Below are 27,283 nucleotides of genomic sequence, written 5' to 3'. Positions count from 1 at the left end.
ATTTAAAGCAGGGTCTCAAAGAGATATTTGTTCACCCATGTTCATTGCACGATTATTCCCAAAAGTCAAGGGATGTAAGCAACTCAGGTGTCCATCGTTGGATGAATGGATAAAAAAAAATGTGGTATATACATACACTGGAATATTATTCAGCCTTAAAATTCTGATACATGCTACAACAAGGATAGACCTTCTTAAAAACATGTCAAGTGATATAAGCCGGACACAAAAGAACAAACATTGTACGATTTCACTTACATGAAGTACCTAGAGTAGTCAAATTCATGGAAAGTATAGTGGTGGTTGCCAGGGCCTGGGAGGAGGAGGGAATAGGGGAATTATTGCTTAATAGATTTTCAGTTTTGCAAGATGAAAAGAGTTTTAGAGATGGTGGTGATGGTTGCACAACAATGTAAATGTACTTAATGCCACTGAACTGTACACTTAGAAATGGTTATAATGGTAAATTTTATATTATGGGTGTTTTACCACAATTAAAAATGATAATTAAAAAGTAAATAAAAATTAGAAAGCCAAGAAACTTAGAACATTGTAATCCTAACTGCTCCCTCAGTAACATGTTGTTTTCTAATATTTTAGTTCCATCTTATTTTTCAGCCTTCAAGTAGTTGTTCCTTCCTCCTCCTCCATCTCCTTTTTCTGTTGCCCCTGTTCCTCCTTCTCATCTTACTCTTTGTTGTCCTGTTTCTCCTTCTCTTTGTCATTATTTTATCCAATTAATAACCATTTAGATGTATGTTAAAGTTTACTAATATCTTTGTTCATAATTCCCTCTCGTGTCACATTCTTCCATCTAGGTTATATTTCTTTTTTTCTTTCTTTTTTTTTTTTTTTTTTTTTTGCGGTATGCAGGCCTCTCACTGTTGTGGCCTCTCCCATTGCGGAGCACAGGCTCCAGACGCACAAGCTCAGCAGCAATGGCTCAGGGGCCAGCCGCTCCGCGGCATGTGGGATCTTCCCGGCATGTGGGATCTTCCCGGACCGGGTCATGAACCCGCGTCCCCTGCATCGGCAGGCAGACTCTTAACCACTGCGCCACCAGGGAAGCTCTGGGTTATATTTCTTGATTCTGAAGTATATCCTTTAGTACTTTTGTTCAACTGAAAAGGGCTGCAAGTGGTAGTTCACTCAATCTTTGTATGAAAATATCTTTATTTAACCCTCATTCCTATATTATAATTTAGGTAGGTAGGGAATATAATATTGACAATTATTTTGTCTCATCACTTTGAAAATACAATTCCATTTTCTTCTGACTGCTGTGTTAGTATTAATAATTCAGCTGTCAGTCTAATTGTCATTCCTTAGTAGAAAAATCTCTCTTTATTCTCTAATGTTTTTAAGATCTCTTGCCTTTGGTGCTCTGCAGTTTAACTACAGTGTGTATAGTAGTGGATCCGATTTCATTTATTTTTTCATATCTTTTATTTAAATGACTACTTTTTTCCATATCTAGGACCTCTCTTTAATTTTTTTTATCTTTTTCTTATGTTTTTGATTTTTTAATATGTCTAATAATTTTAAACATACTTATTTCATGAAGTGGAACTGATAATTGTTAGAGGTCTAATTGTTTGGATTTCTGACTTTTGCTTGTAATAGAATGTCTCCTCATTTTGTTATATTATTGGATTGTGAGCTCATCTTCAATGGCCTTTTATGTGTGAGAATTATATGTGGCCAAGTTTGAGCATGTGTCCTCCACGGTAGTTTTGAATTTGTTATGCCAGGCTTTCTAGGGGCACCTAACCTGGTGCCAGTATTTTTGCCAGTTTCTTGGCTTGAGAACTTCTGAACAGCAGAAACCCTGTGAATTAGAATTCCAAATGGTGGGACTATGTGACCTAAAGTTATGAATTTCTAAAGGAGGAAAGTTTTTTCACATATCAGTCACAGTCAAGATAGACAAAATGTCTTAATCGTTCTCTGCTGAGTGGCAGATTTTTATAATTCACCTTTTCCTTACAATATGCCTTTTAGGGTAAAGGTTATATGGGGCAGCCTCTCACTTCAAACATCCTGTAAGTTCAAGGTCTTTCCTTTTGTCCTTATGTATATGTTAAAAGCCAAGTACCTAGAAAATGAAAACCAGTATTTCTCCGACTGCACTCCTGCTTCAGTGTTTATCGCCCTGGTTCTCAATCATTTCTTGATTACTGGGCCCCTAAGACTGTCTCTTTATTTAAAGGCTCATTTATGTATTTATAAAAATGGTTGTTATATTTTATCTAGTACTTTTAAGAGTTTGTAGTAGAAGAGTTTTCAAATTACTTAATCTCAGTATTGCCAAGGAGGATGTCTATTCTAATGATTATTAAGAATGGTAATTTAGTCTAGAAAACTCAGAGTATTAACCATTATTTTATCTTGAGAATGTTCATTGCTTGATATGTTCTCTTAAAACATAAAGAACCAATTTTCTTTTACTTTGGAATACCTTACAAGACATGTGCCCAGGATCTTTTTTAGCTGTTGTTTTCTAATTTACATCCAACTGGCCATAATTGTATGCCCAGTTCTTTTTCTCTGTTGGGACTTTATTTTTTGAAGGATATATTTTTTTCCCTTTTATAATTTTTTTAAATACATAAGTAGTTTGCGGGACATTGTTAACATTTATTTCCTTAGGTTTTCATTAAAGTGTTTTAAAATAATCTCCAGTCTGCTCATAGTATTAGCCAGACTTTTTTATTTTTCCCCCTAATTAATTGTAAAGTTTTCACAGTCCCATTTTTCATATTTAAGTGTTGGATAGATAATATCAGTAATAAGAATGTTCTAAAATATATATTCAATTTGTGGTTAGTGGCTGTGGTGTTCAAATCATATTGTTACCCTAAATGTAGTCAATTAAGTAACAGCTATATTAAACGTTCTATAGTGTTAAAAAATCTGGAGAACTTGTTGGTGTGGTGCTTATATAAATTTTAACTTATATGGACAAGGAGGCTAAATTCAGATAATGATGAAGTTGTTGTTATGAAGTAATGCTATTGTATTTTTAAGTAAATGTTTCTAATTTAAAATTATTATTTGTTTCTAATATATTATGGTAGATTACTAAAAATGTGAACTTCTTCAGGTACAGTCCTCAGTGGCTGTTGGAACTCCAGATTATATCTCTCCTGAAATCCTTCAAGCCATGGAAGATGGAAAAGGCAGATATGGACCTGAGTGTGACTGGTGGTCTTTGGGGGTCTGTATGTATGAAATGCTTTATGGAGAAACACCATTTTATGCAGAATCTCTGGTGGAAACATATGGAAAAATCATGAATCACAAAGTTAGTATATTTTACTAATTTTCAAATTAATGTGGTAAATAATACATATAATATTCAATAAAATTAAAATGTGATATTTAAAAAAATGATTTTCCAAGAACAATAAACAATCTAATTTCTATGCTAATAGGGGACATGACAAATATGGGTAATCAAGATCCATAAATTATGCATAAAATTACTAGTTTTCACCTTCTCCTGTATTTCATTAGAGGTGCTAATAAGTAGAAAATTAAATGTTCTCTTCAGTAGAATAACAAAGATCATAAGCAGATAATTTATATCATTACTATATAGTATAAGTATAATCATGACTAGAATGCATTTAAAATTCTCAATCTTAATAAATAAAATGCAAATTAAAATAAGAAGAGCATCCTTTTCTTCCCCGTCAAATTGGCAAAGATGAAAAGAAAAATAGTACTTGTTACTGTAAATAATCCAGTGAGGTGGAAATTGTTAGACGTTGTTGATAGGAATGTGAATTGATATAATCTTTCTGTCAAGAAGTTTATAAGTATGCATCGACAGCCTTAAAAAAAAAATGGTTAAAACATTTGGTTGAGTAACTTCAGTTCTAGGAATCTACCCTAGGGAAAATATTCGTAGAACAAGGATATATGTACAAAGATACCTATCCCAGTATTATTTATGGTCACCAAACATTGGAAACAGTCCAGATGCAGAGCAGGAAAGAATGAATAAACTTTAATCCATTTAGTGCCAAGTGAAATAGATTGTACAAGAAGAGGAAGAGTCTGATTATCAGTCTCAGAAGATTGTGAGCAATTGCAGAAACCTAGAATATGAATAGGAATATCCCATAAAGGGAGGGACAGTCTGTTCTTTTTAATTTGTTCTGGTGATACAATTATGATTAATTGCTACACATATATATATAAATCAGTCTTATAGAGTCAATGCTTTTCTACCTGGCTGCAAAGATAATCTGCTGAGTAGTAACGAAGAGTTGAAAGACAAGAAATAGCTACAAAGTTGTAAATAGCATGTAAAGCATTTCAGATAGAAATCATTGTACTATAACATGGTTGTTAAGAGCACAGATTCTGGAATCAGACAGTTTCAGTTCAAATCAGTTTATTACCATTTATTAGTTGTGTGACATCAAGCAAATTGCTTGAACTGTTTCTTTGTTTCCTCTTCTATAAACTTAGAGTAATAGGAGTATCTACCTTATACAGTTGCTCTGAGGATTAAATGAGCTAAAGGAGTAACGCACTTCTCGTAGTGTAAAGTATGTATTACATTCTTTAAAAATGTTCCATACTATTAATCATTAGTATGTGACTTATATGAACATTATCAATCATATACACTATTAAAATACTGAGTCACATTCTACTACATTTAATGAATTCATTTTGAGAGCATTTAAGGTGTTTTAGCATTTAACTTATTCTTTCTGTAGTGCATCTATGACTAAGTCACATATGAAATGAAAAGTTCTTTTAGGAAAATTATCCTTTTTAATTTATTCCTGCATCTCTTTTAGTATCAGTACTTTGTACCATATATTCTTATTATTTAAAAACAATTTTTATTGGAGTATAATTGCTTTACACTGTTGTAGGACAGTGTACCGTATATATTTATTAGATATTTTTAAAAGAAAATGTATTTTTAAGAAAGTCAATGCTAACATCAACCTACTTAGTAAATTGAATAGTGATTTATATTTTGTTTCTATATTTTGTTATATTTTGTTTCTATTATTCTGTGTTTAGGAGAGGTTTCAGTTTCCAGCTCAAGTGGCTGATGTCTCTGAAAATGCTAAGGATCTTATTCGAAGGCTCATTTGTAGCAGAGAACATCGACTTGGTCAAAATGGAATAGAAGACTTTAAGAAACACCCATTTTTCAGTGGAATTGATTGGGATAATATTCGAAACTGTGAAGCACCTTACATTCCAGAAGTTAGTAGCCCAACAGATACATCAAATTTTGATGTGGATGATGATTGTTTAAAGAATTCTGTGAGTATGACATTGTAAAGAAGTTCTGTCTTGCTTTTTTTTGTAAATATGGTTATAAAGTAATTTTATAGATCACCTTACCAATTATCAAACAGTTATCGTGGCTTCCAGTATTTACTCTCCCTAAATCAAGAAATTAAAAGAGCTAACTGAGGTGAGCATAGTTATTCATGACTAGGAGCTAAATTAAAATTCAAAGATTTACTTCTTAGATTAGTTATGTCATTACGTTTCTTAAGAAGAGGACAAATTAGGGGCTTCCCTGGTGGCGCAGTGGTTGAGAGTCCGCCTGCCGATGCAGGGGACACGGGTTCGTGCCCCGGTCTGGGAGGAGCCCACGTGCGCCCGTGAGCCATGGCCACTGAGCCTGCGCGTCCGGAGCCTGTTGCTCCGCAACGGGAGAGGCCACAACAGTGAGAGGCCCGCGTACCGCAAAAAAAAAAGAGGACAAATTAGATGCTTTAAAAAGTGGACTTCATGATGGCAGAGTGAAGACATTGGCAAATCTCTCCTTAAAAACCACGTTGAAACTGGGCAAAATTGTCAAAAACAACCATTTCAGGGCTTAATAAATCAAACCCAAGGTAAATAAATTGAGAAGCATTTATTCATGAAATACTGTTGAACTTTGGTTAAAAACAGCCCTCCCAACTTTTCCCTCAGCTTAATGGGGACGGTAGAACTGCTAGCATGGAGCTGCTTGTAAAAACCAGCCGTTTTGCTGACAGAGGGAGCTGACTTGATTGTAGAGCTAAATATCTATGCCCAGTGGTGTTGCCACTAAAAATAGCAAACTTGGTAGGAAATGAATGGGGAGAGAAAATCTATAGCCTTATTAACCTAAAGTTATAGCTCTGTTTGCGGCAGGTGGCTGACCAGTGGATTAGCCAAATAGTCCTCCATTTTTAGTTTGTGGGCCATACCAAAGCAGGCCAGCATAGTTTGTCAACCTCTGCTCTAAACCATTAGGTTATATTAAATTAAAATTTAGGGAAATAACACAATTTTTTTTCTTTTGTCTTTTTAGCCTTCTTAATTAAAAAAAAAAATTTATTGGAGTACAGTTGATTTACAAGGTTGTGTTAGTTTCTGTTATATAGCAAAGTGAATCAGTTATACAAATACATATATCCACTCTTTTTTAGATTGTTCTCCCATATAGGTCATTACAGAGTATTGAGAAGTGTTCCCTCTGCTATACAGTAGGTCCTTAGCCTTCTTATTTTGAACTTTCATTTTTATTCAGTTATTTCTTATGGGTTTAATTCTGCACTAAGAATTTACTTTCCACTGTTCAGTAAGTACCATATTCAAGACAGATAAGAACTTCTCTTATACTTTCCTTACTGAACCTCACAAGAAAGAATTAAATGGAGTTTCCTCATCAGTTTTTTTTATTACAAGAATTACTGTTAACAGGAATTGTGAGTCATTCCAAATTAAATACACAGTAAAGTTGATTCTGACTATTTGCTATAGTTATGTTCAGTAAAGTTGCTGCAAATACTGTATTAGTGAATCCTGAACCATTGTTCCTAGGGGAAATACACAGTCAGGTTCCTGTGAGCCTCTGGTCATAATGTTCTCATCAACCAATCAGTGCAATACATTAGCCACACAATACCTGTTTGATGTGTGTTTCTATTTAAAGACACCTTATTTAACATATATTGTCAATTCATTGATGTCAAACTCATGGCCAACGGCACTGTGACTCATGCTGGAATGAAGCGTGTCTAACACACGTTTCTTTTGTAAGGCACATTACAGCCTTCTTCTTTGGACACAATAGATGGCATCTCAGCACTGCTCTTGGAGGCCATTTTAGATAGCAAAATCACCTGTAAGAAACACAAAAATGAGGAAAATGTGGCACATGTAGACATTGAAAAAAACCCACTTGTTTATAGTATGAGAGCTGAAACAAGAAGGCATACGTCTCCTTGTTCAACTCCAGCTGGTAACATGTGCGTAGCACAACTCAATTTTTTCTTTGCTCTGCAAGTGTCTGCAAATGACTACAAAAGTATTTGTGAATGTTGATTTTGGGCTACAAATAAATTTCAGCGACTAGGCAAATTTGCAAATATGGAATATGTGAATAATGATTCTACTTAGTATCCGTCAGACTTTAAATCTTCCTTTTCATTTTATTAGAATTCTACAATAGCAATATTTATGGTCTAAATTTTTTATCACTAAATGTCTGTACCAAACTTAGCAATGTTTCTAAATTGATCAGTCACCTACTTACTATTGACAGGTAATATTTATAGCCCAGCCTGCAGTTTATAGTTATTCATTTCTTACCAGATGTTTTTTCCTCCTTTAGGAAACAATGCCCCCACCAACACATACTGCATTTTCTGGTCACCATCTGCCATTTGTTGGTTTTACATATACTAGTAGCTGGTAAGTTTGAAAAGTTAACATGATTTGGATGATTTAAGTCAAATTAAAAATGAATTGAGGTTTTAAAAAATATAATGTGTAAGAGAGCCTTGTAAAAAAATTTTTAGAAAAAGGGTGAAGCTACTGGAAAAAGTTAGACATTACAAAGTGAATAGAACATATAAGAATCTTAACTCATTTTGGAGGACAAATAGAGAGCTCAGAATCTAACGCTTAGCAACAGGGCAGGAATTAGAAGAGTCCCATGCTATTGAATAAATATTTTCTAGGTGTCAAGCATCAGAACTTTCAACCCACTGATCTTAACATTCTTTTCACTGACCCTCATTCCACTCATATCTTCTCTTTCCTCCTTACCTTTCCTTAAATATCATTGAGAATGACTATAGTCACTCCTTGGGTGCCCCCTCAATTCCTTGACTGTCTGTTATTCTGTAACACTGGTTTTGCTAAGTTGACATTCATTATTACAGTTCCGTTTTCTGCCAATACCTGTGCAGTTCAAAGTGTCTGGAGAAAAATATCTGTCCATTCTTACTGGTCTCACTTTAAGTTCATGATTACCAACCTCAGGTGCCACTTATTGCTGCCTGGCAAATATACTGTGTTACCCTAGTGTATTCACTCTTCCACTCTCCTAGGTAACTATTTCATACTTTATACTTTTCCTCTAAAACCCCTGTCATACTTAGTCTCACCTGATGATCTCGCTTCCTCTTTCACAGAGAGGTTGAAGCGATCAGCAGACAACCTCCCCGAGTTCACATCACCACATTTACCACCTTCACACCGCTGGACCCATGTAGTCTTCTTTTTATGGATGACGGTGTGATCTCCCTAGCTAAGCCGCATCCCTTCTTTCTTCTCTTACTTACTCTAGCGCATTGCTGTTACATCATAAATTTTTCGCTTTCTGTGTCATTTGCATAACAGATCATTTCCATCAGCTCACAAACATGCAGTTTTTTCTCCCATCTTAAAGCAAAATATAAAAACTGTTCATCTAACTTTCTTTACCTGCTACCAACCATTTTTCTGCTCTTAATTGTAGGAGAGTTACTTCAAATTGTTGTCTGTACTTTGTCCATTTTTCTCATACTCTTCTTTCTTGGCACCACTCCAGTCAGGTTTATGCTCCCATCACTTCATGCAAACTGCTTTTATCCATGTCACCACTGACCTCCATGTTGCTAAGTTTAGCAATCATTTCTCAGTCCTAGTCTGACTTATTTGCCTAGTCTCATCTCATTTGTCCCGGCTCCTTCCCATTAAAACACTCTCTCCTGTTAGCTTCCAGAGCACTTGCCTCGTTTCTCCTTACCTTTCTGGCCACCCCTTCTCATTCTCCACATTCCTCCTACTCTCCCTGTGTCCTATCACTTCATCTTTGGATCTTTTTTGTTTATGCTCTGGTGCTCTGGTATTATTTGCTGATGACTCCTAAATGTGTATTTTCAGCTGAGGCCTCTCTCCTCACGTCTACGTAAAATCTCTCTTAATCACCTATTTCAGATGTTTGTAACCTCATTTCTTATATTTCTCTGAACCTATCTGAGTGATCCTGCTAAAAGATAAGTCAAGAGTATGTCACTCCCCTGTTCAGGACCAGTTCTCACTGCCCCCAACTCCAGTGGCTTCATATCTTAACTCTAAAGTTCTTATAGGGCCCTACAAGACTGGCTCACTTTATCTTTCTGATTCTATTTCCTACTATTCTTCCCCTTGCTCACTTCTCAGCCACACAGGTCTCCTTTCTGGCCTGTGAACGTGCCAGACATACTCCTGTCTCGGGGCTTTTGCACTTCTTTTTTCTTTGTTTTTTAAATTTATTTTGTTGAAGTATAGTTGATAGGGCTTTCGTACTTCTATTTCATCTGCCGGGAATGCTCTTTCCTCTCATGTTTCCTTGGCAGGTCCCCTTATTCCTTCTGGACTTATTCAGTTACTTTCTGAGTGATGGCTTTCCTGACCACTTTATCTACACTTTTTATTTACTCTGCTTTAATACTTCATTTCCCCCTTTCCTGCTTGATGTTTTCTCCTTAGCATATAACACTGTCTAATGTATTGCATATTTTACTTGTTTGTTTATTTTTGTCTCTGCCACTGGAATATAAAGCTTGCTCCATGGGCAAGTGTTGTGCATTTTGCTCACTGCTGAATGTCCAGCACTTCAAATGTTTTTAATTAAATTGTATGGAATTAAAGAAAGCATTTCACTTAAAAGTTTTTTTAATTGACGTATACAGTTTATGTACAATATAAGTTACAGATGTACAATAAAGTGCTTCACAATTTTTAAAGGTTATACTCCATTTATCGTTATTATAAGATATTGGCTATATTCTTTGTGTTGAACAGTATATCCTTGTAGCTTATGAAGGCATTTCACTTTTGAATTCCAAAGACGACCATGGTTGGTGCTTTTGACTACTGTCTCACTTAGGTGGTCACATTGTTTTAAGCTACCAATAACCCTTCAGCAAACTTCATCTTATAATTTGTGATTATTAAAATAAATTCAAGAGAATTTGGGCTATTTAAGTTTTCATTTTCAAAAATGCTTCTAGAGAATTGTTTATGGTGATTTTGCAAAAAAATATGTTTTGTAATCACTCCAGATGGCTAGCTATAACTAGATGTTCAAATGATGTTTTAAATGAACAATTTCAAAAGGTTATCTTTTTCTCTTCAAACTTATTGTTTCAGTGTAAACCCACGTTTTTTCCCCTTTTTTTCAGTGTTCTGTCTGATCGGAGCTGTTTAAGAGTTACAGCTGGTCCCGCTCCACTGGATCTCGATGTTAATGTTCAGAGAACTCTAGATAACAACTTAGCGACCGAAGCTTATGAAAGAAGAATTAAACGCCTTGAACAGGAAAAACTTGAACTTAGTAGAAAGCTTCAAGGTAAATACATTTTAAAGATGACATTTTCCCTTTTTGTATTGGACTCACAGTGTAGATGCTATTTATTATAAGTGGTTGTTTTATCTTGAAAAGAAATTTTTTATTAAATGGATAAAAGCAAGTTGTAGAAATTTATACAGAATACAGTATAATGCCATTTACGTAAACTCACATAATTAACAGTAAACAGCAAAATAGCATTTGTTTCCCACAGCTATATATGTATGTATATAAAAGTGTGGGAATAAATACCTCTGGGATAGGAAAATAGAACTACCAAGAAAAATGGAACCCTTCTTATCCTACTGCACTTTATATGATGCCCTGCCATATTTTCTCCGTTCTCATCTGTATTATTGCAATAGCTTCCTAACTGATTTCCCTGCCTTACCTCGTCCCACCACCCCCACCCCTCCCACTTTCCTGCTTTATTTTCTACAAAAAATGTTATATACAATGTATTTTACTTATATACAATGGTTGCAATAATGTTTATACGTTACATACAATGTATGCATTCCTTTAGTGAATGAAGGAATGTATCTATAATCATGAAACTTGTAACTCTTTTTAAAAATTAATTAATTTGGCTGCGTTGGTTCTTCGTTGCTGCACGCGGGCTTTCTCTAGTTGCGGCAAGCAGGGGCTACTCTTGGTTGCGGTGTGTGGACTTCTCATTGCAGTGGCTTCTCTTGTTGCGGAGCACGGGCTCTAGGCATGTGGGCTTCAGTAGCTGTGGCACGTGGGCTCAGTAGTGGTGGCTTGCGGGCTCTAGAGCACAGGCTCAGTAGTTGTGGTGCACAGGCTTAGTTGTTCCGTGGCATGTGAGATCTTCCTGGACCAGGGCTCTAACCCGTGTCCCCTGCATTGGCAGGTGGATTCTTAACCACTGCGCCACCAGGGAAGCCCCGTATAATCCTTTCAGTGTGTTCTTTAATTTGGTTTGCTAATATTTTGCTGAAAATTTTTACATCTGTATTCATCAGGGATATTGGTTAATGCTGACCCTTGAACAGCACAGGGGTTAGAGGCACAAGCCCCATGCAGTCAAAAATCTGCGTATAACTTTACAGTCATTCCTCTGAAACCATGGTTCTGCATCTGCAGACTCAACCACTGGGGATCATGTAGTATTGTAGTACACATTTACTGAAAAAAATTCGTGTATAAATGGACCTGTGCAGTTCAAAAACGTGTTGTTCAAGGGTCAACTGTAGTTTTCTTGTGGTCTCCTTATCTGGTTTTGGTATCAAGGTAATGGTGGCCTCATAGAATGAGTTTGGAAGTGTTCCGGTCTCAGTATTTTGGAAAAGTTTGAGGAGGATTGGTGTTAATTATTCTTTAAATGTTTGGTAGAATTCACCAGTGAAGCCATCTGGTCCTGGGATTTTCTTTGTTGGGAGGTTTCTGATTATTGACTCAATCTCTTTACTCATTATTGGTCTGTTCAGATTTTCTAATTCCTCCTGATTCAATCTTGATAGGTTGTGTTTCTAGAAATGTGTTAGTTTCTTCTAGGTTATGTAATGTCTTGGCATACACTTGTCCATAGTAGTCTTTTATGAGCATCTATATTTCTACAGCATCACTTGTAATGTCTCCCCTTTCATTTCTAATTTTATTTATTTGAGTCTTCTCTCTTTGTTTCTTAGTCTAGATATTTTGTCACTTTTGTTTGTCTTTTTAAAAAAACAGCTTAGTTTTGTTGATCCTTTCTGTAGTTTTTCTTGTCCTATTGCATTCATTTCTGCCCTGAACTTTGTTATTTCCTTCCTTCTGCTAACTTTGGGCTTAATTTGTTCTTTTTTTAGTTCCTTGAGGTGTAAGATTAGGTTATTTGAGATATTTCTAATTTCTTAATATATGCATTTATTGCTGTAAACTTTCCTCTCAGAACTGCTTTTGCTGCATCTCACAAATTTGATATGTCATATTTCCATTTTAATTTGAGATTTTTTCTCTTTTGATTTCTTCTTTCACCCGTTGGTTGTTCAGAAGCATGTTATTTTGCTTCCACATATTTGTAGATCTTCTCACTTTCCTCTCTTTACTGATTTCTACTTTCATACAGTTGTGGCCAGAAAAGATAGTTGGTATGATTTCAATATTATGTTTGTAAAGATACGTTTTGTGTCCTGTCATATGATCTATCCTGGGGAATGTTCTGTGTGCACTTGAGCAGAATGTGTATTCTGCTGCTGCTGGAAGGAATGTTCTGTATATGTCTGTTAAATCTGTTTGTTCTAAAGATGGTTCAATTCCAACGCTTCCTTATTGATTTTCTGGCTGTACAATTTATCCATTGGCGATAGTGGCATATTGATGTCCCCTACTATTATTCTGTTGTTGTCTATTTCTCTCTTAGGGTTTGTTAGTATTTGCTTAATATATTTCTGTGCTCAGGTGTTTGGAGCATATATATTAACAATTGTTATATCTTCTTGATTTATTGACCCCTTTATCATTATATATAATGACCTTCTTTGTTTCTTGTTACTGTCTTTGGCCTGAGTGTATTTTGTCTGATATAAGTATAGCCACGCCCACTTTGTTTTGGTTTCTGCTTGGAATATCATCTTCCATCCCTTCACTTTGAGCTTACTTGTCTTTAGAGCTGAAATGAGTCTCCTGTAGGCAGCATATAGTTGGAACTTGATTTTTTTTTTCATCCACTCTGTGCCTTTTGATTGGTGAATTCAATCCCTTTACATTTAGGGTGGTTATTGGTATGTAAGGACTTACTATTGCCATTGGTCTTTTGCCTTCTGGTTATTTTGTATCTCCATTGGTTCTTTTTTTTTTCCCCTTCTTTTTTTTGTCTGCCTTTGTAAGTTGATGATTTTCCATGGTGATTTGCTCACTGTCCCCTTTTTTACGTCTCATGTCTCTCTTTTAGATTTTTGCTTTGTCTTTACCATGAGGTTTACATAAAATATCTAATTGATAAAATAGTCCTTTTTCTGCCTATAGCGACTTATCTTCATTCACCTGTAAAGGTTTCATCCTTTTACATCTCCTTTTAGATTTTTGATGTCACAGATGATCACTTTTTATGCTGTGAATTTGCTACCAAATTGTAGTACAGTAATTTTTAATGCTCTTTTTCTTTAACACTTATGCTATAATTGTTTAACACACTATTGTAAAATACAGTTACAATTTTCTAATTCTGACTGTCTATTTGTCACCTTAATCAGAGTTTTGTGTACTTTCAACTTTTTGTTTCAGCTTGAAGAGCTCCTTTCAGCATTTCTTGTAAGACAGGTCTAGTGGTGGTGAACTCCCTCAGCTTTTATTTATGTGGAAAGCCTTTATTTCTCCTTCATATCTGAAGAATAACTTTGCCAGATAGAGTATTCTTGGCTGACAACTTTTATCTTTCAATACTTTTGAGTATGTTATTCCACTCTCCCCTGGCCTATAGAGTTTCTGCTGAGAAATCTGCTTATCGCCTAATGGAGCTTCCTTTGGAGGATACTTTCTTTTTTTCCCTGGTTGCCTTTAAAATTCTTTCTTTAGCATTGACTTTTTTTTTTAATTGGAGTATAGTTGCTTTACAATGTTGTGTTAGTTTCCGCTGTACTTTTGACAGTTTCATTATAATGTGTGCTGGAAAAGGTCTTTTTTTTGCATTGAGATAGCAAGGTGTTCTACTGGCTTCATAGATTTGTATGTCCGGTTTTTTCCCCAGGTTTGGGAAGTTCTCAGGTATTATTTCATTAAATAAACTCTCTGCCCGTTTCTCCCTCTCTTCTTCTGGTATACCCATTATTCTTATTTTGGCTTTTTAAATGGAGTCTGATAGCTCTTGTAGGGTTTCTTCACTTAAAAAAAAAAAAAAAAACAGAGGGCTTCCCTGGTGGCGCAGTGGTTGAGAGTCTGCTTGCCGATGCAGGGGACATGGGTTCGTGCCCCGGTCCGGGAAGATCCCACATGCTGCGGAGCGGCTAGGCCCATGAGCCATGGCCGCTGAGCCTGCGCGTCCGGAGCCAGTGCTCCGCAACGGGAGAGGCCACAACAGTGAGAGGCCCGCGTACCGCAAAAAACAAACAGACAAACAAAAAAACTTAGTTCTCTTTCCTCTTCCACCTGAATCATTTCTAAATTCCTCTCCTCCATATGGCTTATTCTTTCTTCCATCTGATCTGTTCTATTTCCAGTGCTTTCTAATGCAGTATTCATATCACTTATTGAATTCTTCAGCTTCAGAATTTTTGTTTTGTTCTTTTTTTATAATTTCAATCTCTTTGGTAAAGTGCTCTTTCTGTTCATTAATTTTATTCCTGAGTTCACTGAGTTGCCTTTCTGAGTTTTCTTGTAGCTTGTTGAATTTCTTCATAACAACTATTTTGAATTCTTTATCAGTTAGATTGCAATATTCTGTGTCTTTGAGTTGGTTGCCTAGAGAATTGTCATTTTTTTGGGATACTGCGTTACCATGATTTTTCATAGTGTTTCATGAACTGTGCCTCTGCCATCACATTTGAAGTAGCAAACACCTTTCTTATTTAGGTAAGGCTTTACTTTGATTCTAAGTTCAGCAGCTTGGCAATCAGAAGCCTTTCTTTTGTTTTCCAGAAGGTGGCGCTATAGCACAAAATTTGGCTTTCTCTTACCAGAGATGACCCTCCACTAAAGTTTGGAGTGTGTGCATGGTAAAAGCTGTTGGCAGAGTGTAGGAGGTGTATGCTTAGTACCTGGGGCTTTTTAGTGGAGGAGTCCAGAAATCAGTGGACAGACAGCAGGAAATGCATTCCTTCATTTCTCTTTGTCTGCCTTCTTTCCTTCCTACCCTTCCCCCACCCCCCCCTCAGAAATCCGGGTATTGCTGAAAAGCAACAGGGTCCCTCCAGCTGCAGCCCTCACAGCCTTCACAGCCCAGCACTTTCACTCATCACTTTCACTTTCTACCTCCTCTGCTAGAGAGGTCACTGTTGCCGGTACCTTGGATCTGCAGCCTCCTCTGAGGTCCAGTCTACCCACTTTTGGATACACATATGGATGTATCTCTGGTGTCCTGGTGTGCTGTGCAGAAGCAATTTTGTTCAGTTATGGATGTCCAATTAGTTGTAAATCGAAGGGAGAGGAAAAAGGAATGACCCATAGGGGCATGATACTGATGTCACTCAGTTTTGATTTTTAAATGGTGATATGCATACAGTAAAGTGTGCAAGTACTCACTTCAAATTGTAAGCCCCGTAAATGTTTATATTAGTGTACTTTTATGTAACTTGCCCCCCCAATCACTATATAGAACACTTCTAGCATAGGATAAGGTTCCATCATGCTCCTTCCCAGTTTGTAGCTTACAACCCTGAAGTAAACACTATCCTAAATTTTTTCAGCATCAATTAATTTTACCTTTGAACTTCATATAAATGGTTTCATACAGTATGTTCTCATTTGTATCTCTTTTTTTAATAACATGGTTTTCCATGTGTAAATATCAATAGTTCCTTTTCTTTTAACTGCTGTTGAGTGTTACATTGTATACAAATACTAAAAAAATTTATCCAATGTCTGAGTTCTGACTTTTTTTTTTTTTTTTTTTGCGGTACGCGGGCCTCTCACTGTTGTGGCCTCTCCCGTTGTGGAGCACAGGCTCCGGACATGCAGGCTCAGCGGCCAGGGCTCACAGGCCTAGCCGCTCTGCGGCATGTGGGATCTTCCCGGACCGGGACAGGAACCCGTGTCCCCTGCATCGGCAGGCGGACTCTCAACCACTGTGCCACCAGGGAAGCCCCTGACTTTTATTTTAAAAAATACAACAGATTGGGTGGCTTATAAACAACAGGAATTTATTTCTCCCAGTTCTGGAGGCTGGAAGTCCAAGATCAAAGTGCCAACATGGTCAAGTGAGGATTCATAGCCAGCACCTTCTTGCCGTGTCCTCACCTGGTGGAAAGGGCTAGGGATCCCTGTGGGTTCTCTTTTATAAGGCATTAATCCCATGCATGAGGGCTCCGTCCTTATAACTGTAACTTAAACACCTCCCAAGACCCCACCTCATAATAACATCATCTTTGGGGTTAGAATTTCAACATATGAATTTGGTGGGGGACCACAGGTATTCAGACCGTATCATCTAAGCTGTTGTTGTTGAACATTTGAGTTATTTCCAGATATAGACTATTATAAACATAGCTTCTGTGAATATTGTTATATCTTTCTCTTGATGGTCATATGTACTTATTTCTCTTGGATATCTACTTAGGAGTAGGATTTATGGGTCATAGGATAGCATATTTTCAGCTTTAGAAAATATTGCCAAAGAGTTTTCAAAAGTGATTGCATCAATAGTTTCACTAATAATATATGAGTTTCACTTGCTATATATTCCCATCAGAATTTGATATTGTCAGCTTTTTAAATTTTAGCCATTCTGGTATCTGTATAGTGGAGTTTTGCTATGATTTTAAATTTATATTTCTCTAATAAGTAATATTTACTGTTCATTTGGATATTCAGTCTTGTGTAGGTTCTTGCCCTTTTTTCCCATTAGGTCTTTACATGTCTTTTAAATAATTTTTATTTTTCAACTTCACAAACAATATAAGACCCTTATAACAGCCCTTTATGTTGTTGTTGTTTTATAGTTTACCTCTATCTGTGTTGTAAACGTTTCAATACATTTATTTTATTCTTGCTTTCAATATTTATTACTCATTAATTTTTAAAATATTTTTTTTACCCACAAATTTACCCTTTTTGTGTTCTCATTTCTTTCTAGTGATCCATGTATCCATCCAGAATCATTTTTCTTTAGTCTGAAAAACTTCCTTTAGTGTTTCTTATGATTGTGTGTGTTATAACTAAATCTCTCCATTTTTGTTTGCCTGAGATGTCTTTATTTTGCCTTCATTTTTGAAGAATATTTGCTGGGTTAGAATTCTAGCTTGGCAGTTTTTTCTTTCAGTGCTCTATAGATATTATTTCATTGTTTACTGACTTCCATTATATTTGAGAAGCCAGCCAACTATTAATCTTGGTCTCTTGAATGTATCTTTTCTTCCTCCCCTCTGGTTGCTTTTAAGTATTTCTGCTTAACTTCACTTTCAAACAGTTTGGCTATGATCTACCTGGGTGTAGTTTTCTTTGTATTAATGGAAAATCCTGTTGGGGATTCACTGAGCTTCTGAAATCTTGATTGATATCTTTCATCAATTTTGGAAAGTTCTAAGCATAATCTCTGTAGATATTTCTTTTGCCCCATTCACTATCTCTTCTTCTTCTGGGACTCCAATTACATTTATCTTAGACTGTGTCCCACATTCATTTTATGTTCAGTCCTGTTTCTTCCATTCTTAGGTTTTTTTGTGCTTAATTTGGATATTCTCTATTCACTTGCTTTCAGGTTCATTTGTCTTGTCGTCTGCTGTATCTGTTCTGATGTTAAGCCCATTCAATGAGTCTTAATTTCAAATATTGTCTCTTTTAGTTAAGGAATAATCATTTGATTCATTCTTATAGTTTTCAGTTCTGCATTGAAATTTCCCACTCTTTTGTCTTTTTTCCCCTATGTTTTCTTTAACATCGATAATATTTATTTTAAAGTCTTGTCGGCTAATTTTAACACCTGAACCATCTGCGTGTGTCTCTCTTTCTGTTTTTTCTTCTGATTAATGATCACACCTTCCTGCTTTTCCAAATGTCTCAATTTTTATTGTATGACAAATATCATGAATAAAAATAACATAGAGAATGATGTTATTATGTTATTTTCACTCCAGAGAGGGTTTTCCCTTTTTTTTTGGTCCAATCAGGAATTGAACTAAGACAAGGCTGGGTTGCAGTTTTAATTAGATTCAACCTACTTCTGGTTTCAAATGTCATGAAGGAAAACTAGCTGGAACCTGGTTTAGACTTGCTCTATCAACTGTGAGAGATTTATTCTGACCTTCAGACTCTTACCCCATGCCACTTTCAAATTTGGCAAATGTCTAGATGGGCCATGTGTTTGAAATAGGCTCTTTTCCTCAAGCAAGACTTTGTCTCTGAAATACTTCAATACTGTAGGAGACTTTGGTCTGACTTTTAGAAGCTCCTTAACTTCCCATACCGTCTCCAGATACAGCAAATATACCATGAGGAAAATACCACTGCATATATAGGGATCCTGAAGTTTCCAAATTGTTGCACCAGCCCACCCATTCTCCAGAATTTGTCATTTATTTTCCAGCGTCCTATCCCTCAATTCATGTGCTCACAGAATTGGATAAGATTCTGAGGTAAGAGGCAGCTGTCATGGCCTTTTCACCTTAGAATGGCTCATCCCTCTCTGGTTTATTTTACTTAGTTCTCTTTGCTTTCCCAGATACATGATGTTTGTAAAAATAAGTTTTTTTCAAATTATATAGTGTATTTTTACCTTTTGCAACAGGAGTGATAGAGAAATGACCTGTTACTTCCTACTCCATCCTATTCTGAATGAGAAGTTCCTATGTCCCAGGTTTTTTTGATGTTTTAAATTCTTTAATCTGTTCTTAGAGAGTGTCATTACATACAGTTGGTGTCATTTGCCCAAAACAAACCCAGAAAATATTAGATCGTTGCCTTTTGGTACTAACACCTGTTTCATTTCATACAATGGCATAGGTTAACATTTAAGCTGATTCATCTATTTGTTCGCTACTTGTTGAGCACCAGTTAGGCAGGAATTGTTCTGCACATGACTGGGGATATAATAATGAACAGAAAAAGAAAAAAATACCTGCCCTCTCAATGCTCACACTCCACTTTGAGGAAACAGACGATAAATCAAATACAAAGCAGGGTCATCAGCTGAGAATAAGGAAGGTAGAGAATGTGTTAGTTTTTTGGGATTTTTGGGGTTTTTTTCCTATTAGATTTTTGACAAGAAAAAGAGAAGATGTGAAATGGTAAGTTTAGAGAAGAGAGAGGAGTGAATGGACTAGGGAAATATTTTAGGATTGCCAGTGTTGATTGAAAAAAATGCACAATGTGTGAATTGTGAGTCAAGTTTTATTTGGGGTAAAATGAGGACTATAGCTTGGGAGACAGCATTTCAGGTAGCTCTGAGAAACTGCTCCGAAGAGGTAAGGGGGAAGGTATTATATATGATTTTAGTGAAGAGGGGTACATGCAGTGAAGCACACATTTTGGCAGAAGGTTGCTGCTAGTCACAAGGAGCAGATGTCATGGTTAATGATTTTAGTGCTTTTCTAGATGTGAGAAGATGCAAGAATTGGGCTCGTAAAATTTTGTCCTGAAAATATCTGTCCTGAAAATTATCTGAAGACCTGCTCTGCCAGTGTTTCCCAGAGCACAGAGTGCCTCATTCTTGATCTCCACACTGATCTCCTTTCAGGGGGTGTTGAAGGTCAGCGGCTGCTAGAGGCAGATGGCAAGTGCCAGTTTTTAGTTGGCATCAGGCATCGCCAAACTATTTAGACATGAATTTTGAATGGTTGGGCTTTCTTCCATCACTTTCAGCTATTAAGGTGAAAACACGGAGTAGAAGGAGAGTAGGATTTAGGGAAGACTGGGGCATTCTAGGCTAAGTACAGTGGAGGAGAGAAGAGCAAAGGAATCCAAGGTGTGTATGCAAAGCAGTAGTAGTGATGGACCAAGGAATCTAACCTGGATAAGTAAGGAAAAGAGAAAAGGAAATAGTGTTAGGAACAGTGGATTGGCACTCTTGGTGGGAATGAAAAATTACTGAAGGGGTCCCTAGAGTAAGTTAAACTGTAAATATAAGAGATAGAGAGTATTTACTTGAAATCAGGATGTTGGAGGCTATATAGTTATTAATAATGACAGCAGCATTTCTCAGTAGGTGAACTACAAGCATTTGGGGCAGGGTAATTCTTTGATGTGAGAGACTGTTTCACATTGGTCCCCAGACAGTAAAAGTCTGTAGCAGTCTCCTAGGAGCCCACCCCAACCTCCATTCCCCACCTCCCCACCCCCGCACACATGCACATTTCTAAGTAAGGTCAGAGCCACAGGTCTAGGGCATGACCAATAGATTTGGTGGTTGTGCTGGAGAGACGTCTACCAGCTAGGTTGTTTTAGGCAGCAAGTAATAGAATTCTTAAATAATACAGATTTCTTATCTCACTTAAGGAATCAGAAGTACACAGTTTCTGTGCTCTTATCAGGATTAGCTTCTCTGTGATTTTCTTGGTTTTTCCCTCATGATTCCACATTACTGTCAAAGTTCCAGACTTCATGACTTCACACATCCAAAGACCAAAAAAAGAAAAAAAAAGGAAGGTTCATTTCCTTTCATACATGTCTCACTTAACGGGACCTCTCAAGGTACCATTCATTCTAACGAGTTCACGTGCCTAATTCTTAACCAGTCCTGGCAATGTAGAATGAGATTGGCATGACTGATGGCAGCCTTCTTCCTTTCGGCTGAGCCTACCTTGCCTAAGCGCACTGTAGCCTGATACCTGAATTTGGTGCACAAGCAGGAAGAGAGGGGTAGCTGCTGGGTAAACAGCCTCAACAGTGTCTGCATGAGGGGTTTGTGTGCCTGTGAAGCCAGTTGGATAGATCGTCTCTTTTATTGTTAAAGTCACTAAGAATAATAATAAAAAGAGTTGTAATGGAAGGAAGGGCAGTGGATAACTGTAATAAACAGGTCATGGGTCATACGGTAGGTCCTTGTTGGTTATCCATTTTAAATATAGCAGTGGGTACATATCGGTCCCAAACTGTATTACACGGGGAGCTCTGCCTCATATTCTGTAGAAATCTAAGTGGGAAAAGAATTTGAAAAAGAATAGATACATGTATATGTATAACTGAATCACTTTGTTGTATACCTGAAACTAACACAATGTTGTTAATGAACTATACTCCAATATAAAATAAAAAGTTAAAAAAAAAACCCAAGTAATGGGCATTTTAGCAGACCTGAGATTTATAGGGAGGACAGAGGTGACAAAGAGGAGGAAGGATACCTATCCCACCTCCATACCCTGCAGTGTGTGGGGTGTAGAAGGAAAAAAACTACTAATGTCCAGTGGGTGTTTTTATTCTCCCCATTTTCTGCTCCCAACTTAGATGTCCTTAAAAAAAAGGATATTCTTTTAAAAATAATCAATACAGAAAGTACCAGTTTTCAACATGTCTTGAATCGAAAGAAAAAGAAAATGTGTAAGAAATACTTATTGGATGTAGAAGATCATGATTGAATGCACAATATGGTATATCTTATATCTTTAATTCAAATTAACAAATACTTGCTGACCACCATGCATATGAATATCATGATACTGTTCTCTGTACAGATGATGAAGATAAATTAGAAAATCTCCATCCTCTGAAGGTCACAGTCCCTTGGAGTTTTAAATATATATATAAATAATATAAATATATAAGTAATATAAGTTATGTAAAACAATATATAAATAATATTAGTAATCTAAAGCAGTCAGTAAATGATTTGTACTAACAAAAAATTATGGTGAGGTAGAGATTTACTATTTGGGGTCCCTCTATAAGCTAGCAGAGTAACTGTTTTAGGACCATTTCTTTTTTTCCCACATCTTTTAATGATATCTGGGAATGAGCTTCACTAGATTTAATGTTTCTTTAGTACCTTGCATCTTCTCATTAGAACCACAAGTTAAATGAATAATCCCTATTTTAACTAAGTTGATGAGCCAGGTCGTCAATAGGTGGACCTCAGTGTTCATATATAAAATTTGGAAGGCCAGCACTTATACATATTCTATATTAACATCTCTAAACCTCTCTTCATACACCAGGCTCAGTTTTTCATACATCATCTGACATATGTTGTTGGGTTATCACATGATGACATTTTGTGCTAGGATGAAGGGGGGCTGAATAGTTGACTCACTGGCAGAATGTACCAACAGTATTTAAAACTGAAAACCTCACATATTAGAAGGTAGACTGTTTCCTACATATAATTTTAACAACATGCAATGGAGTTTTGTGGTTTAATTTTAATGTGTTTACATGCTTTTGTCAGTAGGTATATACTTCGATTAGTACAATTAAATAAGGATTTCTCTAGAAAGAAATATATTGCTCTTAGTTTTTAAAATTTAGAGTATGAGCATATTTTTCATCCTTTCTTTTTTTTTTTAAAGAGTCAACACAGACTGTCCAGGCTCTGCAGTATTCAACTGCTGATGGTCCCCTAACAGCAAGTAAAGATTTAGAAATCAAAAACTTAAAAGAAGAAATAGAAAAACTAAGGAAACAACTAAGAGGTAAATTTCTGTGATTCATTATTAATTCTGTTTAGTAGATATTTTTAAATGTTTTATTCATGCACAAAACATTTATTGAGTACCTGTTATGTGTTACATGATGTGAGCTATGTGCCAGTGAGGGAAAAGCAAATAAAATGGTTCTGCTCTCAAGGAGCTCATGTTCTGGTCTTGGAAAAAGATAAACAAATAGTTTTTTGCAGTACGTGTTAAAAGGCCAGAAGAAAAATAAACATAGGTACATAGAGAGTACACAGGAGGAGCACCTTACCCAGAATTACATGAAAAAAGATGACTTTTTGGAGGACCTATTCATTTGGGATATTTGTCTGGCAAAGCATTTATATGAGTAGTTCATTTTTCAGTGTAGGTTAATTAAAATTAATTTTGAATTGTTGATATGCTGTTGATATGCTGATATGCTGATAAATGTTATATCCATTTATTCATTTATTCCATTCATTCAACAAATATTTATTGAGTAGCTACTATGTACTAGGTGTTGTTTTATGATCTTGGGATGCAGTACTAAACAAAATGATAAAAATCTTTGTCCTTGCTGGGGTGGAGGGCAAACAACAGACATTAAACAATAACTATGTAACTTTGTAAATGATACAGTATGTTAGAAGGTGATAAGTGCTTAAAAATAGAAAAGATTAAGGAGAATGGGTCAAAAGTGTAAGATGAGGTGTTTTATAATTTTAAATAGTGTGATCCATGTGAGAAAAATATTGAAGGAGTTAAGGGGCCTAGCCATGCAGTTAAATGGGAAACACGTTACATGCAGACGGATCAGCCAGTGCAAAGGCCCTACTGTCAAATTGTGCCTCGTGAGTTCAAATAAAACATAAAAGGACAGCAAGGCTAGAGCAGAATGAGCAAGCAGGTGGAATGGATGGACATGAGGGTAGAGAAATTAAACAAGTGGAGAGGGCTCATTGCCTGATCAGTGGAGTCTTACTGACTGTTAGGTCTTTGGTTTGTTCTGTGGGTGAAATGGGAGCCTTCTGCAGGGTTTAGAGGCATCACATGATCTCAGTAAGAGTAAGGGGAGAGAGAGAGAGAAGGTACTATTTTAGCTAGAACAGTCAGACCTCTCTAGAAAAGTAGTTTTAGGCCAAAATAAGTGAAGAAAATAAGGATCTGACCCAGTGTCTTTTACAAAAAGGATTATTTAAAATGCAATATTAAGGCACATGGAGATTTTAAATTTGAGCATAATTTATGCTGTTCTATTTTTTTAAGTGGCTGTCCTCCTAATAAACATCTCTTTATCAAATTTCTGTAGCTTTATCTTTTTAAAACTAAGTTAGATTAGGAATATGATAAGTAGAATCATTTACTTTGCTTTGATATCAACACTAAAACATTATCAGTGGCACTGAATGTATTTGAGTTTTTTGGCACTAAAAAAGCAGTGAGACACAAGACACAACTAGGATGTTTAGTGATCCATATCACTTCAAAGAAGTGATATGGATTCGGAAAAACCTATTTACATAAGTCTATCTCACTTACATGTTCTAGGAGGGATTTTTGGTTTTTTGTTTTGTTTGTTTGTTTGTTTTTAAGATTCCTTGGGATTTTCTGTGCTGACCATCATGCATCTGCAAATAGGAACAATTTTCTTTTGCCCTTTCTGATCTGGATGTTTTGGGGTTTTTTTCCCCCTTATTTCACTGGCTAGAACTTGCGGTACTTCGTTGAAGAAGAGTGTTGAGAACAGACATCCTGGTTTTCTTTCCTATCTTAGAGGGAAAGTATTAAGTCTTTCACCTTTAATTGTAATATTAGCTGTAGGACTTTTATAGATACTCTCATCAATTTAGAAGCTCTCCTCTATTTCTGTGTTTCTAAGGGTTTTATCATGAATGGGTTTGAATTTTATCAAATATTTTTTCTGCACTGATTGATATGAACATGTGTGTTTTTTTTCTTTAGTTAACCTGTTAATATGGTGGATTAAATTGGTTGATTTTGAAATATTGAATCATTGGAATATGCACATGCCTGGTCATGGTGTATAATTATTTTTATATATTAATTCTATTTCCACTGTTTTGTTCAGGAATTTTTAATCTGTATACATGAGAGATACTCATCTTTGTTGTATTTTTCTTTTTTTTTGTACTGCCTTTGCCTGGGTTTTTAGTTTGTTTTCTTCTTTTGTTTTTTGGCTTTTTAATGAGATATGATTGACACGTAACATTATCTTAGTTTCAGGTGTACAACATAATGATTCAATATTTGTATATATTGTGAAATAGTCACCTTAGTAAGATTAGTTAACTTCCATCACCGCATATAGTCATAAATTCTTTTTTCTCGTGATGAGGACTTGTAAGATCTATTCTCTTAGCAACTTTCAGATATACAATACAGTATTATTAACTGTAATAATAGCACCACGTTGTACATTACATCCCCAGTATTTATTTATTATATAACTGGAAGTTTGTACCTTTTGACCATCTTTCCTTCTTTAACCCACCCTGCACCCCCGTCTCTTGCAACCACCAGTCTTCTCTATATCTGTGAGTTCAGTTTGTTGTTATTGTTGTTTTTGTTTTAGATTCCACATGTAAGTGAGATCTTACTGTATTTGTCTTTCTCTGTCTGATTTATTTCACTTAGCACAGTGCCCTCAAGATCCAATCCATATTGTCACATATTGCAAGATTTATTTTTGTGGCTGAAAAGTATTCTATGGTATATATACAATTCCAGAAGTGGAATTTCTGGATCATATGGTAGTTCTATTTTTAATTTTTTGAGGACTCTCCATACTGTTTTCCATAGTAGCTGCACCAATTTACATTCTCACTAATAGTACACATGGGTTCCCTTTTTACCACATCTTTGCCAACACTTTTTATTTCTTATCTTTTGGATGAAAACCATTTTAACAGGTGTGAGATAATGTTTCATTTTGGTTTTGATCTACATTTCCTTGATAATAAGTGATGTTGAGCACCTTTTCATGTTGGCCATTTATATGTCTTCTTTAGAAAATGTCTATTCAGCTCCTCTGCCCATTTTTTGATAGGATTGTTTGTTTCTTTGCCATTGAGTTTATGAGTTCTTTGTACATTTTCTGTATCAACTTGTTGATCTTAAAAGTAAAAGTCAATTATTTTACCAGAAAAAATGGGTTTATTTGGGAATAGCAGAGAATTGCAGTTTGGGACAAGCAAGCCATGGCAAAAATCATAGGCAAGTTTAACAAACAAAGTGAGGAACATTTTATAGAGAAAAATGAGGAAGTCGGTAAAGGTTGTTTTGAATGAAAGTCCTTTGGAGAATAGTGAGAGTTCAGGGTGAAGATGGTTTCTCATTGGCTTAGTTCCTGGGGTAGTTGATTTCTTATAGGAGATGTGATGTACTGTCTTTCCTGTTGGGGCCTGTAATTGATGATTCCATTCTTGGAACTGTAATTGACAGTTCTTCCTGTAATTGATGAAGAGAGTTACTGTGTGAGAGTTCCCCCTTCTGGCCCCCCAACTCCATTTTAGTGAGACTTCCCTTTATTAACTTTCACAAACACCTTGTCAAATATTTGTTGATTTGCAAACATTTTCTCCCTTTCCATATGTTGCTTTTTAATTTTGTCTATGGTTTCCTCTGCTGTGCAGAAGCTTTTTAATTTGATGTAGTCCCATTTGTTGATTTTTGCTTTTGGCTGTGGTATCAGTGTAATGCTGGGCTCATAAAATGAGTTTGAGAGTATTCCCTCTTTTATTTTTTGAAAAAGTTTGAGAAGGATTGATATAAATATCCTTATTATTTTTTTTAGTTGCTTGATGTGTAAAGTTAGGTGTCTGAGGGTTGTTTTTCTTTCTTTGTTTTTTTTTTTTTTTTTTACTGTAGGTGTTTATTGCCATGAACTTCCTTCTTAGAACTGCTTTTGCTGCATTCCAAACGTTTTGGTATATTTTTTCCATTTTTGTTTGTTTCAAGATTTTTTGAAATTTCCCTTTTAATTTCTTTTTGACCCGCTGGTTACTAATGTGTTAATTTCCACATTTCTGTGAATTTTTCCAGTCTTTCCCGTTATTGGTTTCTAGTGTTATACCTTTGTGGTTGGAAAAGATCCTTGGTATGATTTCATTCTTTCTAAATTTGTTAAGACTTGTTTTGTAACCTAACTTGATGTATCCTGAAGAATGTTCCATGTGTGTTTGAGAAGAATGTATATTGTGCTGCTGTTGGATGGAATGTTTTGTATATATCTGTTAGATCCATCTGCTCTGAAGTATAGGTTATGTCCAATCTTTCCTTATCAATTTTCTGTCTAGATAATGTATCCATTGTTGAAGGTATAATATTGAAGTCCCTTACTATTATTGTGTTGTTGTCTATTTCTCTCTTCAGATATGTTGTATTTACTTAATATATTTAGGCACTACAATGTTGGGGTCATAAAAATTTTTAATAGTTATATCCTCTT

The 27,283-nt window shown here is 35.8% G+C and overlaps 1 protein-coding gene across 11 annotated transcripts in view; it reads left to right on the top strand.

Moving 5' to 3' along the window:
- Positions 1 to 27,283, top strand: part of CDC42BPA (CDC42 binding protein kinase alpha) — a 324,813-nt gene that overhangs the window by 166,555 nt on the left and 130,975 nt on the right. For all 11 annotated transcript variants that reach the window (XM_082655136.1, XM_082655135.1, XM_082655134.1 and 8 more), the window contains exons 7-11: positions 3,104 to 3,304; positions 5,050 to 5,298; positions 7,631 to 7,710; positions 10,452 to 10,618; positions 22,711 to 22,833. In XM_082655136.1, the coding sequence (XP_082511262.1) occupies positions 3,104 to 3,304; positions 5,050 to 5,298; positions 7,631 to 7,710; positions 10,452 to 10,618; positions 22,711 to 22,833 (820 nt within the window). The remainder of the gene's footprint in view (positions 1 to 3,103; positions 3,305 to 5,049; positions 5,299 to 7,630; positions 7,711 to 10,451; positions 10,619 to 22,710; positions 22,834 to 27,283) is intronic.

This window comes from Grampus griseus, assembly GCF_964374135.1.
Source record: "Grampus griseus genome assembly, chromosome: 1".
Lineage (NCBI taxonomy): Eukaryota > Metazoa > Chordata > Mammalia > Artiodactyla > Delphinidae > Grampus > Grampus griseus.
The sequence above is the reverse complement of the archived record's forward strand: the minus strand, read 5'-3'. Positions and strand labels throughout refer to the sequence as shown.